At 35.5% G+C, this 20,122-nt stretch overlaps 3 protein-coding genes across 4 annotated transcripts; 1 reads left to right on the top strand and 2 right to left on the bottom strand.

The window, feature by feature from the left end:
- Window positions 1–2,321: 2,321 nt before the first annotated feature.
- Window positions 2,322–10,450, bottom strand: LOC113653742 (bone morphogenetic protein 2). Of its 2 annotated transcripts, XM_027163532.2 has the most exons (4): window positions 10,219–10,450; window positions 9,880–9,994; window positions 5,504–5,739; window positions 2,322–5,040 (listed from the first exon to the last, which is right to left on the bottom strand). In XM_027163532.2, the coding sequence occupies exons 2-4, from the start codon at window positions 9,945–9,947 to the stop codon at window positions 4,283–4,285; spliced, it is 1,062 nt and encodes a 353-aa protein (XP_027019333.1). In that variant the 5' UTR covers window positions 9,948–9,994; window positions 10,219–10,450; the 3' UTR covers window positions 2,322–4,282. The 2 variants fall into 2 exon arrangements, with proteins under 2 accessions (XP_027019333.1, XP_027019332.1); XM_027163531.2 differs by lacking the exons at window positions 9,880–9,994; window positions 10,219–10,450 and having other exon boundaries at window positions 5,504–8,540.
- A 144-nt stretch (window positions 10,451–10,594) lies between these two features.
- Window positions 10,595–11,851, top strand: rps28 (ribosomal protein S28). The gene is made up of 4 exons (XM_027163534.2): window positions 10,595–10,695; window positions 11,071–11,118; window positions 11,330–11,468; window positions 11,748–11,851. Exons 1-3 carry the CDS (start codon window positions 10,597–10,599, stop codon window positions 11,450–11,452), a joined length of 270 nt encoding a protein of 89 aa, XP_027019335.2. The 5' UTR covers window positions 10,595–10,596; the 3' UTR covers window positions 11,453–11,468; window positions 11,748–11,851.
- A 4,142-nt stretch (window positions 11,852–15,993) lies between these two features.
- On the bottom strand, window positions 15,994–17,546 carry foxl2a (forkhead box L2a). The gene is made up of 2 exons (XM_027163513.2): window positions 16,329–17,546; window positions 15,994–16,187 (listed from the first exon to the last, which is right to left on the bottom strand). The coding sequence occupies exon 1, from the start codon at window positions 17,332–17,334 to the stop codon at window positions 16,435–16,437; it is 900 nt and encodes a 299-aa protein (XP_027019314.1). The 5' UTR covers window positions 17,335–17,546; the 3' UTR covers window positions 15,994–16,187; window positions 16,329–16,434.
- Between the last annotated feature and the right edge of the window lie 2,576 nt (window positions 17,547–20,122).

Genomic DNA, 20,122 nt, shown 5'->3' with positions numbered 1-20,122 from the left:
TTATCCTTACCCTTACCCTAACCCTTACCCTTACCCTAACCTTTACCCTAAACCTAACCCTTACCCTAACCCTTTCCATTATCCTTACCCTTACCCTAACCCTTTCCATTATCCTTACCCTTATCCTTACCCTAACCCTTCCCATTACCCTTACCCTAACCCTTATCCTTACCCTAACCCTTTCCATTATCCTTACCCTTACTCTAACCCTTACCCTTACCCTAACCCTTACCCTTATCCTTACCCTAACCCTTACCCTTATCCTTACTCTAACCCTTTCCCTTATCCTTATCCTTATCCTTACCCTAACCCTTATCCTTACCCTAACCCTTACCCTAACCCTTACCCTTATCCTTACTCTAACCCTTTCCCTTATCCTTATCCTTATCCCTACCCTAACCCTTATCCTTACCCTAACCCTTATCCTTACCCTAACCATAACCCTTACCCTTTGTCTAGAAGGAACCTAACAAATGGACAATTTATTAGTCTGTTACTATGACTATAGCTATTTATTTATTTAAAAAATATATTAAAATAAAAATTAAAATACTAATAAATAATAATAATAATAAATTAAAATTAAAATAAAATTTCATTTTTTTATTTTAACTCTTTGCATTTTAGTAGTTTGTAATTACTGTTACACACCCTGATAGGCAGATAAAAAGTCTTACTACTTTGTAAAATCTTACTGTGCACACTATGACTTCTGATTTCAGAGAGAATCAGAAAAATAGCAGCTTTAATCTGGGATGTGAAATGATTTTATTTTCAATTTAATTAAATGTATATGCATAGCGATTTAAACAGAGAACATTGTATCAAAGCAGGTATACAGAGGTATAGAAACATAGAGTAAAAAAGTAAGTTACTATTTATTCCTAACATTTATCCTTAATGAGCATCCCTGAGGTGACTGTGGCAATTTTCATATCTAAGGACATGCATGACTCATAGGTTCAGGTTCTTTCTGTCATTAGCTACATCATGTAATTCAGAGATGGAACAAGAGTGTAATATTTCAAATATCTGAGACTATAGAGCCTGATGACAACAGACATTCACTTATTGCCATTAGAGGTACAGAGAACAAGAGGTTTGTAGATGTTTATCTCACCACCTCAGCCCTACATCTCCATCAATGTCTGTGATCTTTACTTGAATTTAGGGGGTAATAATAAATCATTAAAAAGAAATCACACCTGGCCACTTTTTCAGCATGCTATATTTGCTTACACAATGCAGCAGTTGGTCATCAGCAGATATACGAAGGAAGTTGGTCATTCTTTGCTATTTACTATGCAGCTTAATGGTATCTTGGATCTGTCCTTGGTGCTGGAAACATTTTATCTATGGCACTTTATTCCAGTTGGTTTTTAGGAAGCTGTCTCAAACAGTTCTTCTCATGGCATTGCCTTTGACAGTAAGCGTAATCCAGCCTTTATGCCTATGGGCTTCCCTGATAACGTGTGTGGAAACGGAACATTTAATCCAACATCAATTTCCACAAAGACTCACTGTACTTTGACCCAGGTGTGGTCTATAGATGAACTTGGACAGAAAAAAGCAGTGAGAAGGAAATGTATCTTTCTAACATACAAGGATACTGGATGCATACTTCTATCTGTGAAGCCAGACTTGGTGCAGTTAGATGCGTTAGCAAAGTTCAAGTACATTTATCCTCCTATAGGTAGATCTCTGCTCAATATTTGGAGTTACAGTAATTATAATCTATTGTTATGCACAGTTCAACTATATTAAAAATGTTGTTAAAGTCATATAGTGTAAGCAGAACGTATTCATGATCCCTTTACATTTTCTTCATTTTGTTACATTATAGCCTTAATTCAATAATAATAATAATAATAATAATAATAATAATAATAATAATAATAAACTTTATTTTGTATAGCGCCTTTAAAAGTAGCATCTCAATGCGCTTGACATAAAAATATGAAATTAACAGATACACATAATATTACAGGCACTAACTAACCATACAGTAAATAAAAAGCCAATAAATAACAAACAAAGTAATCACATAAAAACTGTCCTAAAAAGTAAGTTTTAAGGTGGGATTTAAAAACACCAGGGATTCTGCATTATAATCTCAGGGCAGGGAATTCCACAATTTGGGAGCCAAAGAAGAAAAAGCCAGATCACATAGTTTTAGTCGTGTTGTTTGGACAGTTAAAAGACCAGAAGAGCACGTGTAGGACTGTAGGGGGTTAACAGCTCACACAAATATTGAGGGGCCAAATTATTCAAAACTGATTCATTTGTTGACCTAAAAATACCCTAGAATGAAAAGACAAAAGTTCTGACAAATATTGTTTTATTGAAAATATATTTTTTAAATATATATATAATTAAAAATATCACATTGATAGAAGAACCTCTGCTATTACAGTCAAAAAGGGCAGCTGACACCGTTCAAAAAAAAGAAAGGATTGTGTCATGGCACAGATCTGGGGAAGAGTATAGAAAAAAGATCCATCATCTTTGAGGAAGAAGTAAGAGTCCAGTAAGAATCAGAGTCCATATGCAAGTCACTCTTCAGAAAGCACATGACTCATCAACCCTACACTGACACATGGTGGTGGAAGCATAATGCTGTGAGGATCTTGAAACCTTGTTCAAGTTCAGAAACTTGCTTAAAAGCATGTAAAACCACAGTCTAGAATGAAGACTCAGCAAGGTAATGACCAAAAACACAGACAGTGAAGACAATGCAGGGGATAATGCTGTGGGGTACGTTGAGGAATGGCTTTCCAATCATTTTGGCTGGTTATAGCAATGTTTTGTTGAGAAATCACTTTCAAAGAATAAAAAAACAACATTTTTGTCAAACATTTTGTTGTTTTATCAAATTTCTGTAGATGTCCTTGGAACACATGCGGGGAGACATTAATTAGAACGTCTCACATTTTAACCTGTTTCTATAGGAAGAGTGTGATAGTTATACATTAGTACAGTTTAAACCAGCTCTTTAATATGGACAACATTACAAGCTGTTATTGGTCTATTACATTTACCTTTCAGACTTCTGGCTAGTAGAACACAGTGAGATAACAAAAATAATATCTTGGAGAAGTGTAAATAGTTACACTGCCATATCATATCTACCAACTGGAAAAATGAGACTTAGCTTCCTTTGAGACATTTGTGTTCAAATACCTCATGTTTAACTCATGTGACGTCAGAGGATCTCAACGTGCCTGAAGGAATGTGTTACATGGTCTGTGTGCTCAGCCTAACAAATGCCTGTGATTGGAAAATAACTGCAGAATGAGCCTTATCAACCATTGAAAGGATGGACTGTCAAATTTTATGAGCTGTAATAAATGACATACTGAACAATGAAAATGAATAGTCTTTTTGTTTTATCAGTTGGTATGTATAAGACCAGAGCTGCCTCAATTATGACTCTGTTCCAAATGATGCAATTTCCATTGTATCCTTATTGCTATTTTAAAGTGATTGTCTCTATAAAATAGCTACTCGGGGTGAATACTTGGGTTCTGATCTTTTTAATTTCTTTGCTTAGTATCGCTCAAGTGACATGGCTACAGTGACATGATTCATTTCCGGTCTTTACCTTCTCACTTGTTAGTCAAGGCCATGTGGGGTAAAAATATATATGTTCAAGGTTATTGTACTGTAAAAGAGTTGTCATACGTTTGATTACTGGCACTCCTTGACCTTGAAAAGTGATCACAGATTGTTTACTTTAAAATCAGCTCAATACACTTACGCAAGTCTGCCATTATACACAATGGTATTAGAATGATTCAACAAAAATAGTAGATACAGGAAACATGATATTTCACATAGTAAACACATAGCAAGCAGAAATAAATTAAATACATTGAGCAAAATTATTCAAGATACTGTTTTTTAAATACTAAATGAATGACTTACACAAATGGTTTACTGGTCTACTCCATAAGAAAAGATAAGAATACAAAACGTCATTAATAAATTATAATAAATAATTCTAATTTTACATTTACAAGCTTTTATTTATGTTTAATACTGAGGATCCAGGATTTTCTCCAGTGAGGAAGAAGAGTCCCATCAGAGAAATATTAGAAATGTAACCATGTCTGTGTACAGCATTGTTGCACACTATTTTTGAAATTTAAAAGAACAGTGAACCCCTCCCCACCCGCACACACACACACACACACACACACACACACACACACACACACACACATGCACACACACACACACACACATGCACACACACCTGTAACCATGTGCTAGCATAAATATTTTAGGCACAGTGGCATTTGGTAACGATCAAATCATTGAAGGATGTTAGTTTTAGCTTTCCACGGCTATCGTAGTGCATGAGAATCATGGGCTCATAGTCAGCTGGCACGCAACATGGGCGAGGCGTCGCTCCCTTGGTCAAGCGATGTAGACGTGACTTTATCTGAGTGTGCATACTGGCTGGTTTGTAATTGTGTGGGCAAGAACCATCACAGAAATACATTGTGTAGCCAGCTGGAGCCACAATCCAGTCTGACCAGCCAATCTCCTCAAAGGAAACACTCAGTGACTTCCGACTACAGTAGCTGTCCTCCTCAAAGTCTTCTCCATATGTGGAACGAGCTTTTCGCATTTTACCCTCCATTAACTTAAGTTCCAAAAAGATCTGTGGAGTGGATTCAGTTTCACCTTCTTTTTTTCTAACAAAGCCAATGTCCACAATTAGTAAAGAATTGCTGGTCTTCCCGAGCCATCTGGTAACTGCAAAAGTCACATCCATTGTAACATTGTGGCCTCGTGATTGCAATTTTTTGGAACTAAATACCTTCTCCATATAAGATTGGGTGGTTATGTGGATTCTAACCAGAGTTTTCTGACTGCGTAGTGGTTGGTCAAAATTGTTATCCAGAGGTCTTTGAAGTTGCAGCTGTGCTTGTGCCAAGAGAAACTCGTCTGTTATATGAGACTCTCTGTGAAAAACAGCCCTGAACCATTGAGTCACTGACTCAGGACTATTCTGCTGAGAAGTCAAAGGCTGAACTGTAAAGAAAAATATTAATTAAACTGTTGTCAAATATTTTATTTTACTGCATGTGCTTTTTTAAATATGGTTAATTACAGATTAAAGTCATTTTGTCAAATGTTTATTAAGTAATATCTTTAAAGCATCAGAACTAGTAGAAAAGCCTTAAAGGAATTATTTGAACCTCTCAATGCTCCAGCTAATTTGTCAGTCATCAAACACATTTCATGCTATTCATGCACTTTCAAACATGACATATGACAACCAGATAAATAAGATGTTTATCAATAACCAGTTATTCTTTTCTTCATACTCCAAACAAAGTGTCAGTGAAACAGATTTAATATGCAAGCTGTCAAAAAGATCTACTGAAAGTCTTCAGAAAATATCAAATTCTTATTTTTACCTTAACACTAAGACCAGTCCTTGGCTACAACAATGTTAAGTATAGATTCTGTGAAATGGCCTAAATTTAGTTACCTGTGGTGTGAAGGAAGAAACTGGAGCCACTCTGAAAAGACTGCATGTTCCTCCTCAAGCTCTGATATTGACGGTATATTTTGATTAGTTCCTGAAAAGACGACTTTCCTCTAGACGGCGGCGGTGGTCTGTCCATCCCCAAGTACTCCAGCATACTAGTTTTAATAGCCTCAAGCTGTAGAGTTTGATTTGTTCCTGTGTAATCCTGAGCAGTTCTGGAGACTCGTAGACTGGAGCTAAATACGACAAGCCAGGCAAAGACAACATAGCATTGAGTGGCTAAGTTCTGCATGACAAACTTTTTTTCTGATGCTCTCATTGTAATGGATGATGAAACTCCAGACATACTTTCCTTTATAGCATAGCTAACCACACCCATTGCAGGGGATTGTATACTTTTCCAAATTACCACCTATTACACCACCATAAACCACTTCAGTGTAACATATGTTTATTTCAAAAACAATATGTGTTTATATGTACAGTTTCTAAACCACATTTGTTCCCAAATCCTGAGTGTGATGGTATGAGGTATCCGGTAAAAATATTTTTGTGTAAATTGAGTACGCACAAAAGTCAGTATGTGTGTATTGTATTTTTAGGTAATAATAGGACAATGTACTTTTCTAGCAAACTGTACAAATATATATAATCTCTTCAATTTGAAATGGCTTGGATGAGTCATACACCTTTACCTCGTCGACAGCGTTCCAATAATGACAACACCCAGCCGTGTCATTCTGACATGTTTGTGTGTTGCTGACCTTGATGGGTTTTTTTATTGTAATTTGCTGATCTTTATCACACACATATGCAGGCATGTAGAATACACTAAGGTGTAACGCTGATATGAATCTTTGCACTCCTGCTTGTAGTGTTCATTTTTTTGACAACTGCACCATTTAGTGTCCACAGGACATCAGCTAGAACTGCACAACACAGGTTAACACAGTAAAATGGACTTCCAAAAAGGTGATCATTTAAACAAAGCTGGGAAAACACTGCACTTGTAGAAAAAGCTTTCAAAAGAATTCTTTTGAGAAATGATGTGAAAGGTGCTCAGGTAGGTTTCAAACATGCATTGTAACATTGGTCATGCCGGATTACAAAGAGAACATTGTTGAGTAATCAGGCTCTTTTGAGGTGAACAAAAGGAAGGTTCTATTTTGAAATATGAATGTGACGTTTACAGCAATGCAATGTACACCAAAGATAGTACGCTCCACCACACCCAGAGCAAACTCTCTTTTGGGGGGTGGGTGGGATATGGGGAATCAGACAATACATTTCACTGGAATAAGTTTAAACATAAATAAGTCATGGCCATTATATTCCCTTTAAAATGTATGTACAATAATCTTTACCAAATATCATACCATGTAGTGAATCAATTATTGCAATGATTACTATGTTGTAAATGAAATCATAACAGTTTCTTCTAACAGTGTTATTACAACAAATTATGATAAGTGAGTACAAAATGAAGGTAGCTTCCACCTGAATAATACTGAATATGATTGGACTAAAAGCTTGGTATAATTATTGAAGGACTCTTTTACATAGGGAGCAAATTTCTTTCATTCCAATCAGTTAGGAATAATTTAGGCAAGCTTCTGCCACCTTTCATTATTGGCACACATTGCTCAATTGCACAATTCTTAATACTAAATATATCTTAGATTACTAGAACATCTTAAACAAATATAACCTTTTAAACCTATTTCTGGTTATTTTAATTTTTTGTCAAGAAGTTATTTCAAGGAATAACAAAATAATCTGGTAAAAGAATAAGAATTAGATTACATATTTTTAAATAGATTTGTAAAGTTTGTTGTGAAAAACATTGATGTTGGCTTGTCAGAGCAAGTATTCCCAAAGGCCGGTATTCTAGGGTGACAATGCCTTTGGAGGCGAGTGGAAAGAAGCATGTGACGTCACCCGAATACCTGTGACGCAATTACCCTCATTGTGTATTTTGATATATCACGTCCATTTGGTGGTAGTTTTTGATTTTGGGGGCAGAACTGCGGGAAATCCGAAAGGCCAATTTAAACCTTTGTCCAGAGTAACATCCTAAAGATGCAGGCCAAGTTTTGTGTAGATAGCTCAGGGGGGGAAAAAAGCCATTTTGAGACCTGCTACTGTGAGTACTGGTACTCGGGTCGCTTAAAAAAAAGTAATAGCAACAAACTTTAGACCGGTGTCTACGACATATCCAATTTTGGTGCATGTGGCTTGAAAGCCCTAGGGGGAGAAGCAATTAATATATTTTTGTCTAAGAAGAATAAGCAAAAGAGAATGTTGTCTTCTACAAGCAACATAATTACAAAAAATGTTGAGAAATAGTGTTTAGAGTAGAAGAGTCTTATAGTTCTTATATTTTGTATGTTTTAATCTTTTATTTTATTTCCTTCTGCTGCTTGCTTTTAATGTTTTATGCTGGATGCCCTTCCTGACACAAACCTCCCATTTTTGTCCAAGCTTGGGGCTTCACTACCAGGTAAAACCTCAGTGGCTGGTCAGGGTTGCAATGGAGTTGGAGCCTATCCGTTGAATACTGGTAGTAAGTGTGGATAAACCTTAATTTATAGAGAATTATCATCTATTGGATGATGAAAAGCTTATTTGAGTTACTTTAGTGCTCCTGTTACATTTGTGTTTCCTCTGGGTTTTCCTAATTCCCAAAAACATACCTGTTGGGGTTAGTTGCATACTCTGATCACATTTTTTGCATTTCTAGGAGCATTGTTTATAATTGTCAGTTTGACCACAATGCATTCCAAATGAGTGTCTAACCCAAAATATTTAAGACTGATTATTTTTAAAGAGACAAGTAGAAATATAATGAGCTGTACTGCAGTGTCCATCTCACTTCCCAGCTCACAGCTTCCCAACTGATACTGATCTGATGGTTAACAAATATGCACTAAAACCATTTCACCCATAACACACCTGAAGGTATGTATGGGATAACAAACACCTAACAACAAACATTCTACCCAATTCTTCATCTAATTATTATTATTATTATTATTATTATTATTTTATTATTATTACTAGTAGAAGTATTAGGTTACTAAACATGCTTTTGCATGTTGATAATTTAAGCATCTAGAAACTATTACAGGTGGTATCCAGTTTCAACTTAAGACATTCCAATAGCAACAACACAACACAACACAACACAACCCTGTCACCTTCTAGCTCTCCCTTTTAGTTATGATGTCACTAGTCACACAACATGTACATTTGACTAATAAAATTTTCCCCACACAGACTGCTCAGGTACTTGTTCAGTCTCTTGTCATTTCTAGACTGTATTACTGCAATGCACTGCTGGCAGGTCTACATATGAACGCAATCCGTCCTCTGCAAATGATCCAAAATGCAGCTGCACGGCTTGTTTTCAACCTGCCAAAGTTCTCCACCCCCCCCCCCCCCCCCCTGCAATCCCTCCACTGGCTTCCGGTAGCTGCAGCATCCGATTCAAAACACTGATGCTGGCCTACAAAGCCAAAAATGGACCAGCTACCTCTTACCTCAAAGCCCTCATCATTCCTCGCACTGCACCCCGCAACCTCCGATCTACCAGCACTGCTCGACTGGTTCCACCATCTCTCAGGGTAAGAGGGAAGTTTACTACAAGACTCTGTTCTGTTCTGGCACCAAGGTGGTGGGATGAACTTCCCCTAGAGGTCCGGACAGCTGAGTCACTAGCTATTTTCAAGTGGCGGTTGAAGACCTACTTATTCAGGAAAACACTTCAACTAGCACTTCTTTCCTTATCTTTTGGATTAAAAAAAAACAAAAAAACTTTGACACTTTTTCATTGTATCTTTGAACAAATGTTTTAAACTCATGGTATCTTAAGTCTGTAACCTAGTGAGCAGCATTAATGTATTCAGTGTTAGAGATTTATGTACATCGCTCTGGATAAGGGCGTCTGACAAATGCTGTAAATGTAAAAACATTATGTGATCACAATCAGACCTAATAATTTGTGTCTCTCTCTTGCTGATCCACTCTAATGAAGGTCAAGTTGAAGGTCACTCACTAAGGATGCTCTTGCATGGACACATTACATATGCTTACATATCTTGCTGTCTAAGTCACACATAGAAGTGATTCAAACACATCTTATTGTCACTAGAACTGCGACTACAACATTAGACAATTTTGATAGTTTTTTTTTGTTATTTTTCTCATTTTTGCTGATGCTTTACATGTATGTGGTTTATGTCTGGTAGAGAATTGTGACTATAAAAGAGTGTCTCTGGATCTGTTTGTCTCACAATCAACTAAACAAGAACAGAAATTGATGTATGCAGATGTAGTATGAAGTATGTCGTATAAAATCTATGAAAAGATTCAATTACACATTAATAGTGTGTATGAAGCAGCATGAAGGAGGTCTTGAAGATTTGCTGCTCTGGTAGCCAGACATTGTGGGGATGCAGGAACACGGACGGAGCTGTTAGCGCCAACGTTCTCCTGTTTAAGTGGGGAAAAAATATTAATCTGCATCCACAGAAAATTAAATGATGATAGAATGAAATAATCACCGTTTATCGACATTTCTTTGTCCACTAGCAAGCCAAAAAAGTACTAACATGAAAAAAGTCTTATTTCTTTACTTGTTTAACTCTTTAGGGAATAATTTGTCTATTAGTTACATAAATTTAAGTCTAATTGCTTCACTACATTTGATTTCTTACATTGTGGGATTCTGTGGAGAGAAATAAAGCTAAAAATAAATGTTTACTGAATGTTACTGACAAAATCTATAATAGACATAAAATAATGTTTGTTTACGAAGGATTAAGTTAAGTAATTAAACAGGTCAATAAGAACAAGAACTTTGAAGCTTTTAAGGAACTAAAAAAGATTTAAAACTTTAAGCTCTCAAAACAGACAAAGGATTTCGTCACACATCAAATGACCCGGAAACGGAAACGCATCTGGACCGACAGTACATTATTTTCGCATAGATAATGTCTTAAATTCACAAATCTATTAATTATTAAAGACAAAAATGCATTTAATAAAACAGACACATAAAACAACCTTTATTAAATTGAGAAAATGGCACTTTTATGTTGGGTATATATAGGCTCCGTGCACACGTCACTTCCTTTCTCAGCGACGGTAAGATCATGGACGCCAGCCGCGTGCAGCCCATCAAGCTCGCCAGAGTGAGACCCGTTAATTATCCGCTTTAGTTTCACACATAAATGTCCTTTAGTCGCGTTTTACAGCAGTTACAACTTCATTCGTTGTTTTTATAGCAGTAGAAATGAGCTAGCGCTGATCTCCGGTGTATAAAGTGTTTATACGGTGTGATGGTGGCAGGCTAACGCTGTTTAGCTAACTAGCTAACGCAGCTAACTAACCAGCGCTGGTCACGTTCTTATTTATAACTCTGCCCTTTGCGCTAGTAAACATGAGTTGTGTGTAAATGTTATAAACGTTTAGACACAAAGACAGATTTTTGTTTGCTGCCGTTAAACGTTCTGTTCTGTGCTGAAAAGCTCATGTAGCTTCTGTTAAAGCCGTTCTGTCTGTTACAGGTCACTAAAGTTCTGGGTAGAACCGGGTCTCAGGGTCAGTGTACCCAGGTGAGTACTGACCCAATACATGTTATACAGTAATGACACTGAAGCAGGGGTGAGGGTTTATTTAAGTGCCCTGTTTATACTGATATATTTCTAATAAAGAATTGATACCGTCATAAATTTGTGGAGGCTTTTGGCTCCATTATGATTTAAAATTTCTCTGGTCTCTTTATTCAGTCTTGTGTTGATGGTGTAATCTGTCTTGTTCTCTCAGGTGCGTGTCGAGTTCATGGACGACAGCAACCGCTCCATCATCAGAAATGTGAAGGGCCCAGTGAGGGAGGGAGATGTTCTGACACTTCTGGAGTCTGAAAGAGAAGCAAGAAGGCTTCGATAAGTTACAGCCTATTTAAGTTAGTGCCAAATTCATTTTGGGGGAAAAATCTGCTTAATAATGTCCAGTTAATTCTCAAAACCTGGTATGATACTTAATGTACATGCCAATTAAAGGGACACTAAAATGTACATGGGTTAATAAGATTAGAACCTTTAATTTGTGTTGAATTGCAAATAGTTTTGTTTTTCTGGGTATCTTTATTTTGAGAAGTGACACCTTTGGTAGTAAAAGGTAAATGCATGTTGTGGTGTTTGGTGTCATTGTACTAACGCCTTTTCTTTTCTTTCTCCTGCAGTGTGCTAGATAAAAGCTATAAAGTCCCCCGAAGAAGCAAGTCACCGCTGCCATCTCTTAGTCCAGATGTGTGCGAAATTCTAATAAAATGAACAGTTGATTTTGTATTGACTTTTTGTGGTTCTTATTTGGACAAAATCTAAATGGCAGCACGTTTACCTGGTCTTGGTTTCAAAAAATGTGTTAAAATATAAATTCTTCAGATTGGCATCATAAATGAATTTGCAGGATTTCTACAGGCAGTCTATGGATATCCCACTGTTCTATGAGACTAGTGTGGGTACAGTGGGATGTCCGTGTTTGCCTGCATGGGTTTGCCCGAACCTGCACTGCCCAATGTAATCTTGCAGTGAGCAAAGGCTCAGAAATGATATTTGTGTGCACAATGCTGCTGGGTTTATTGCCCTTTTGACAATAATGGCTGCAGAAAGAATGTTTCTTAACTGGTTCAGGTAACATTTAAGTCATTTTATCATCTGCATTTATAAATTGGATCGAGAGTTCATAATATACTGGAATCCTGAACTGAAGACCTTGAACGTAGGGCCTTGTGTTTACTTTCAACCAGGAAGATGTAACCCATAACCTTCCATTGCTCAGCTGTAATGAAACTAGAAAATGTAAGTCGCTCTGGATACGGGCATCTTTCGAATGTAAGTGGAAGGACTAATATGTTAATGTGTAATATTGTACGCTAAATTTTCAATCCTTTCAAAGAATTGACAAACCTTTACTAGTCCTGGATTGCCATTTGCTGGTGCATTTTACAGGTTTCCAGTGTAGCTAACAATAGAACCACTGGGCCAACTGAGGAAATTCATGGATTAACATTGGAAGTTTGGTTCAATTCCATTTTTATTTAAGCATAGATATTGTTGCAAAGCAGCTTTACAGTGATGTACAAATTCAAAATAAAATTATCTGCAGAATGAAAGATGACAATATAGAAGAGAAGATGATGCAGAACGATCTGAAAGTTTTTAGCTTCAATGGCAAGCCTTTGGCTCACCCCGACCTGCTCACCATCCGTTTCCAATGATCGACATGAATATAACCCACAGAATGAGAGGAAGAGATCAGCTATCACAGATCAATATACCAAATCAAAATCGATTATACTTTGTAAGGGGTTCATGTTAAGCCACAAGACAGTGATCTTGCTAACATCCTGCATTTAACCACAAAAAATCACTGCCCTCAATCCCACTTCTCCCTCAGTGCAGTGCATCATGATCCATATAACATCAGAATATGGAACACGTATAGTCTGCACATCTGATTCCAGATCAGAAAAACTGGTTTAATGTGTAGAATCAGCTCAGATTAGTGACACTCATACGAACAGTACGAGGATATTTTACACAAGAACTCACATAAGCAAGCTATAAAATATGCCCAAATGCCACTGTGTGTGAGCTATATTTAGAAGCCAAAAGATTATTATCTTGAGAAACTGTTTAAGTAACTGGAAGAATGAGTTACTGTTGCTGTTTTGGTAAATTCCTGACACACACACACACACACACACACACACACACACACACACACACGCCTGACTGGGGTGTCATTGTGGGTGCACTTTCTTTTCAGGTGCTGCTGCTTTCACCTGCAGAGAGACAAACAGCAGGGGAACAGAGCAAGAAGACCGACTAGACAATTATTAAAAAAATCATTCTTCAGTAAACTAAAAACATTAAACGTTGGCAGCATTCAACCACGGGTTATGAATGCAATTATGATTCTTTTTTAAAATAAATTAACTGGAGGTCTAATAGCCTGCTTTATGTCACTATAATTAGTCAGTGTTAAGATAGAAGTATTGTGTTATTTCACTGTATAATAGAATTCAAACTTCAAATAATAATAATAATCATAATAATCACTATTATTATGATGATTATTATCACTATTATTATTATTATTATTATTATTATTATTATTATTATTATTATTATTATAACAACACTATTCATAGTTTTAGATAAGCTTTAAAAAGGTAGAGTGAGTGTTAAATATTAAACTCTTCTTTCTTTTTATGTCCTTTTTTGTTTGGAATCTACAGAGCTTTTTTATCCTCCTCCTTACTTATAACCCTTATAGTTAAGTAATAGGTTACTAACCCTTATAGTTAAGTAATAGGTTACCAACCCTTATAGTTAAGTAATAGGTTACTAACCCTTATAGTTAAGTAATAGGTTACCAACCCTTATAGTTAAGTAATAGGTTACTAACCCTTATAGTTAAGTAATAGGTTACTAACCCTTATAGTTAAGTAATCGGTTACTAACCCTTATAGTTAAGTAATAGGTTACTAACCCTTATAGTTAAGTAATAGGTTACTAACCCTTATAGTTAAGTAATAGGTTACTAACCCTTATAGTTAAGTAATAGGTTACTAACCCTTATAGTTAAGTAATAGGTTACTAACCCTTATAGTTAAGTAATAGGTTACTAACCCTTATAGTTAAGTAATCGGTTACTAACCCTTATAGTTAAGTAATAGGTTACTAACCCTTATAGTTAAGTAATAGGTTACTAACCCTTATAGTTAAGTAATAGGTTACTAACCCTTATAGTTAAGTAATAGGTTACTAACCCTTATAGTTAAGTAATAGGTTACTAACCCTTATAGTTAAGTAATAGGTTACTAACCCTTATAGTTAGGTGTTGAAGCGATAAGAACTTTTAAAGGCCAAAACAAAAACTTCTGATACAAAAAGATGTCAGTAAAGCAGAGAAAGAGAGAAACACAAGATGAAACACTGCTGATGGATGAACACTTCTAAGGATTTCGTTCCCTGATCATCTTTTTCTGTCTTTTATATATATCAATATATATAAAATATCAATTTATGATATTTATCAATTTATATTATATTACAATTTATCAATTTATATTATATTAATTTATGATTGATATATCAAGATATATCAATTTACAACATTTAAAAAACCTAAATCTTAAATTCTTATTTTTATGTCTGTTTATATACCTGCTGTCTGTGGTATAATATGTATGTTTATAACCTTCCCTTTACATCCAGAGCGACGTACACAAGTGAATGTATAAAACTGTATAAAAATGTATAAAACTGTTTTCTAGTAGAACAAATATTTAAAATATTTCCCTTTTGAGGTGAAGTTACATTTTAGCAGAATTCCACAAAACAAACAAAAACACTAGATGTAAAATGAATACGTTTATATTTTATATAGAAGGTCGTTATTTGTAAATGATCAGTAGTTGTGTTTGTAATAATTTATCATGTTTAGCAGTGTAGCGTGTGTAAGATCACACTGTAGAATTAAACATGTCTATTTTTGTAAACACTTCCGGTTCTCTCACTTTATTCACAGCCGCTGATCTTCACTGCAGTGATTCTACTCATTAACCTTCAGGTTCAAGTTCAGGTTCCCGGATTATTCCACTATACAGTCTTATATATTATAATTGTAATTGCATAAAGCAGTGATTCTTTACTTATTCGTTTGTATTTTTATAATAAACATATTTAATACACGACCAGTGATATATAATAATAATAATATATAGGTGTCCTGATATAAACTAATAAATCACGACATCATAAAGAGTCTAAAGCAAAACAACATTCTCAATTTATATTTTGTACATTTTTGCAAATGCTTGCGATGATTTTTTTTATATAAAATGAAAAAAGTTTCATTAGTTTTCAGCAGCTGACGAAATGCTTTTTTTTTGCCAAACATAAGAACATTTTTTATTTATCTTCAAATGAATCTAACACTTAATAAATAAGGTTGATGAATATACAGCACTGATCATTTATAAATCCGTATAAAACAATTAATTAAAGTAAGCGAGTAATCAATAATAATAATAATAATAATAATAATAATAATAATAATAATAATAATTCTCTCACCAATCATTTTAAGAGAAAATAGTTTATTATGAAAACTAGGGGGAAAACAATTTAAAAGTGCTGCCTAAACATTGTCCCATGCTGTTGCAAACAATAATATTATTCATTAATAATAATAATAATAATAATAATAATAATAATAATAATAATAATAATAATAATAATAATAATAATAATAGAAGAATAAGAAATTGTCTTTTTAACGTCGTGTCGCAGTTTAATTTTCACTGCAGTGCGATGACACACCGTCCAGTCCACAGTGAAAGTGGATTTGAAGTAAACATTATGCTGATTTAATGCTGGTTATATTCACTTTCTCAGTCTTATTGGGCTTTTTTTTTGTATATGAATTATTAAAACCCAGATGTCATTTCAGAAGAGTGTCTGATGGTACAGAAGAACAACTAAAAGAACAGCTGCTTTCACCAAAGTTTATGTCTAATGACGTGAAAATACATTGTTAATTGTTTTAAATATTAAATCCAACTGCGATCTGGATCTTCCGTAAATGGTCAAATACTGGAAATAGATCACATCTAAAAAAAAAAAAAAAACAGACTTTCTATTACAAAGAAGAGAAATGTACACTATCTTCACAGAATTGTGTTATATATCGGAACAGACTTTTCTGATCCACATTTCCATTTTGCAGCAGAGATAAGAAGCACAATTCAAACCTCTTTACATCGGAGAGATTCCCTCGTTTGAGTCCACGTCAGTTTTATTTGCGTTGACCAGATATAAAACATGTTTATTAGTCTCGGATTGTGGGAACAGATAAAATTATATATCAATTCGCGTGTGCAGAGCGGAATGTTTGCCCTCGTGCTCCCAGTAAGGGCAGTGCATCATGGGGAGATCTGTGGGCTGCCGCGAACACGCAAACTGAATCCCGGTGCCGTTTCCAGTCGAAACAGGAGGAGACGTAGCCGGACTGAGCTGCTGATGGTGCTGGTGTGTGTGGTGGTGACTCATGCCATTGTACGAATTGACTATGGCCGGCAATGTCATTGTTTGCATGCGAGAGTAAGGATTGTACGAGGAGTGCGCGGACAAGCCTTTGACGTTCACCGGACTCACGTTACCGCTCGCCATTTGGCACGAAGTGTACGGCATGGACCCGGGAGGTTGCGCCAGAGACCACGAGTTGTTCATGAACCCTGACTGTAAATATTTAGGCGTGGAGAGGTAACCGTAAGTGTCCCCACCGAAAAGAGTTTTACCGGGTTGGAAGTGTGCCGGTGGAGGTCTGAACGGTCTCTTCATGCGCCGCCGTCGTCGGTAGTTTCCCTTTTCAAACATGTCTTCACACGCAGGGTCCAGGGTCCAATAGTTACCTTTCCTTTCTCCACCGCCCTCCCGTGGCACCTTGATAAAACACTCGTTCAGTGACAGGTTGTGTCGGATGCTGTTTTGCCAGCCTTTCTTATTCTTCTCGTAGAAAGGGAATTTACTGATGATGTACTGGTAAATTCCTGAAAGTGTCAGTCGCTTCTCAGAACTGTCGCGTATCGCCATGGCAATCAGCGCCACATAAGAGTACGGTGGCTTTTGGCTCGCGTCCGTATTTTCTGCACTTTTCACTGCAACACTTTCGCTCTCAGTTTGCTCTTTTTCTGTCTTGCTGGCTGTGTCCATCAGACCCGTACTGCTCTCCTCCAGGCCCAAGTAGGAGGCCATCATCTCACACAAACCCAAAGAAATCCAGCAAATTTTATTACGGATCCTGTGAGCAAATATGAACGAATCCACACACTCGGTGCTCTGAGATGACCGAAAATCCCAAGAAGCGTCTTTACCTCTTTGTGTAAAAGTTAAAATGTTTTACAGCTTCACGCTTCTTCTAAAACAGATCATCCATGAGAAGGAGGGAAAAGCGCGGTTTGGATTTCGTGTAAACCCGCCCCCCCCCCTCCACACACACACACACACACACACACACACACACACACACACACACACACACACACACACACACACACACACACACGAAACAGTCGTGTCACGTTCTAACAGTTAGTTAACAATGACTACTTGGCAATAATAGGCAACATCTGGTCATTTTAGAATATTTATTCGTTATATTTATTAATTTGAGTCTCATTATTATTATTATTATTATTATTATTATTATTATTATTATTATTATTATTATTATTATTGTTGTTGTTGTTGTTGTTGTTGTTGTTAGTAGTAGTAGTAGTTTTGGACTCAGGGGACGGTGTTCTTGGGTTAGATATCTTTAAATGTGCTCTATAAAATTCTTCCGATCAGAGATTTTCTTCTCGCTGATTCTTTCGTAGGTTCAAATCTCAGTTATTCATACCATGAGTAATTCAAGTATATTCAATGTAAATCGTGTCAGTAAGATTTTAAAGTTAAGTTGAGCACAAAAATGACAGTTTATTACAATAAAATCTATAGATGAGGAGAAGCGGATCCGTGAGTTCTGTAGCATTTATAGAAGTCGCTAAAATGATTGTATTTAAGGGTAAACAAGCCTCTGCAAGGTGGTGCCTTTGGACTGGACTTGTTTATTACAATAGAAATTAATTTGTGTTGCAGTGCAAGATTTTTTTAATGCTTATTTTTTTGTCTTAATTTTTAACATTACTGTGACATTTTAAAAGCTATTATTGTTAGAGACTGAGACTGTCCACGGGAACCGCACAGAATTTCGTCCATGCTGACATGAAGAAGGGTAAAAGACGAGAGAGAGAGAGAGAGAGAGAGAGAGAGAGAGAGAGAGAGAGAGAGAGAGAGAGAGAGAGAGAGAGAGAGAGAGAATCATTTTGAAGAGTGTAGTCTTAAAAAATCTTCAGATATGTTACTCGGTAATCTCTTTTAATGTAAATAGGAAGAGTTTGTAACTTAGCATGGTGTTGGTCAGGTTTAGCTTTGTATCCATATGATATATACTGGATATATTATTATTATTATTATTATTATTATTATTATTATTATTATTATTATCGTTTATTATTATTTGATTTTCTTATTTATTTGTTTTCTGTATGTATTTTGATCTCATCAAAGCTATAAACGCAAACAAAATAATCCTTTCTAAGAAATAAAATAATAATAATAATAATTTGTATAAACATTACAAATGATGTAAAATAAGAAAATCTTTCAAACTGACCTGCATGCCGAAAGGCCTCGAAAATAAATAACTATTGTATTTGTTATTATTGTTGTTGTTTTTGTAACAACATCAATAATAATAATAATAATAATAATAATAATAATAATAATAATAAGAAGAAGAAGAAGAAGAAGAAGAAGAAGAAGAAGAAGAAGAAAAATAAACAGTTGGATATCCATATACATTTACTTTGAAGGAAGTGGTACACTGAAGGTTTTTTCAGCTGTCAGATGAACAGTATTTCTCTTTAAAACCTAAAGCTTACCTAAGAAATTAAAATTCAGACAATAAATATATATGTTATACAGCTTACTGCTAAGAGATTAGATTATAAGTATTTATGAATATATCAGTGAGAATGAGGAATTACAATTGAGCGAATCCTCTCTGGTTATCACATGCTAGAGAGCTGGCAAGCATAGGGAAGATTATGAAAAACAACGAATGAATGAATAATTCATGCTTTTAATACTTTTCAGGAATTCCTGTCAGGTTTGAATTTGTTAGCTGAAAATTGTATTCATATAAATGGACCACAGAATCTCTCATTTTTTGTGACTTTCTTCTGATTTGATCTTAAATATCAGTGATCTGTAAGCAGGTTGTGGGTAAAGATAAAGCTATATATTGGTCCTGGTGTGGAGTGTAGCACGTTTGCTTTTGTGCTTGCAGTAGTGACAGTGCATCATGGGTAATTCAGTTTGCTGTATTTCATGCCTGAGAACTCACTGGCCTGATTTTGGTGTCTGAGCACTTCATTATAATGGATTTCACAGTGCTCCTTAGAACTCCTTGGTCTTCACAACAGCAGGACTGATCTGATCTGCCATTTTCACTGTGAGACCAGATGGATGTACAATGAGCACAGGTACCTAACCTAACACATTGTACCTAGTTTAACATATTTAGTGTGAGCTCTTGAAAATTGAATACAAGTCCTAGTTTAGGTCAATAACATGAACGGAGAATGACAATTGCTCACAAGAGAAAACATTAAATTGTACTAGAGCAAAAAGAGCGATGGGATTCTTTCTGGAGACATTGTACATCTACAGACTGAACCTTATTGAAGACTATAGGGTTGTAATTTTACTCAACTAAACTAGGCAAATAATTTATAAAGTTACTGCAATTTATGAAATTATATTTTTTCTTGCTTTCTAGCTACATAGATATAATTTTTATATTCAATTCTGTTATATTTTATATTAATTTTAAATTAGGAGAATTTGCCTAAAAAATTGAAAAAGCTTTTTATTTACACAGTTTATATATAATTGTAATAGGGCAATATGACTCATGTAGGTGGTTAGAGGTATTTGAACA

This window comes from Tachysurus fulvidraco, chromosome 22, assembly GCF_022655615.1.
Source record: "Tachysurus fulvidraco isolate hzauxx_2018 chromosome 22, HZAU_PFXX_2.0, whole genome shotgun sequence".
Classification (NCBI taxonomy): domain Eukaryota; kingdom Metazoa; phylum Chordata; class Actinopteri; order Siluriformes; family Bagridae; genus Tachysurus; species Tachysurus fulvidraco.
The sequence above is the reverse complement of the archived record's forward strand: the minus strand, read 5'-3'. Positions and strand labels throughout refer to the sequence as shown.

Bases quoted from the DNA above. Each gene is read 5' to 3' on its own strand.
- LOC113653742 (XM_027163531.2), bottom strand. From the start codon at position 5,882: ATGGGTGTGGTTAGCTATGCTATAAAGGAAAGTATGTCTGGAGTTTCA. The intron at 5,041-5,503 runs GTAACTAAATTT...TTTTCTTTACAG, and splicing joins TTTCTTCCTTCACACCACAG to TTCAGCCTTTGACTTCTCAG.
- rps28 (XM_027163534.2), top strand. From the start codon at position 10,597: ATGTTGGGTATATATAGGCTCCGTGCACACGTCACTTCCTTTCTCAGC. The intron at 10,696-11,070 runs GTGAGACCCGTT...TGTCTGTTACAG, and splicing joins AGCCCATCAAGCTCGCCAGA to GTCACTAAAGTTCTGGGTAG. The intron at 11,119-11,329 runs GTGAGTACTGAC...TTGTTCTCTCAG, and splicing joins CTCAGGGTCAGTGTACCCAG to GTGCGTGTCGAGTTCATGGA.
- foxl2a (XM_027163513.2), bottom strand. From the start codon at position 17,334: ATGATGGCCTCCTACTTGGGCCTGGAGGAGAGCAGTACGGGTCTGATG.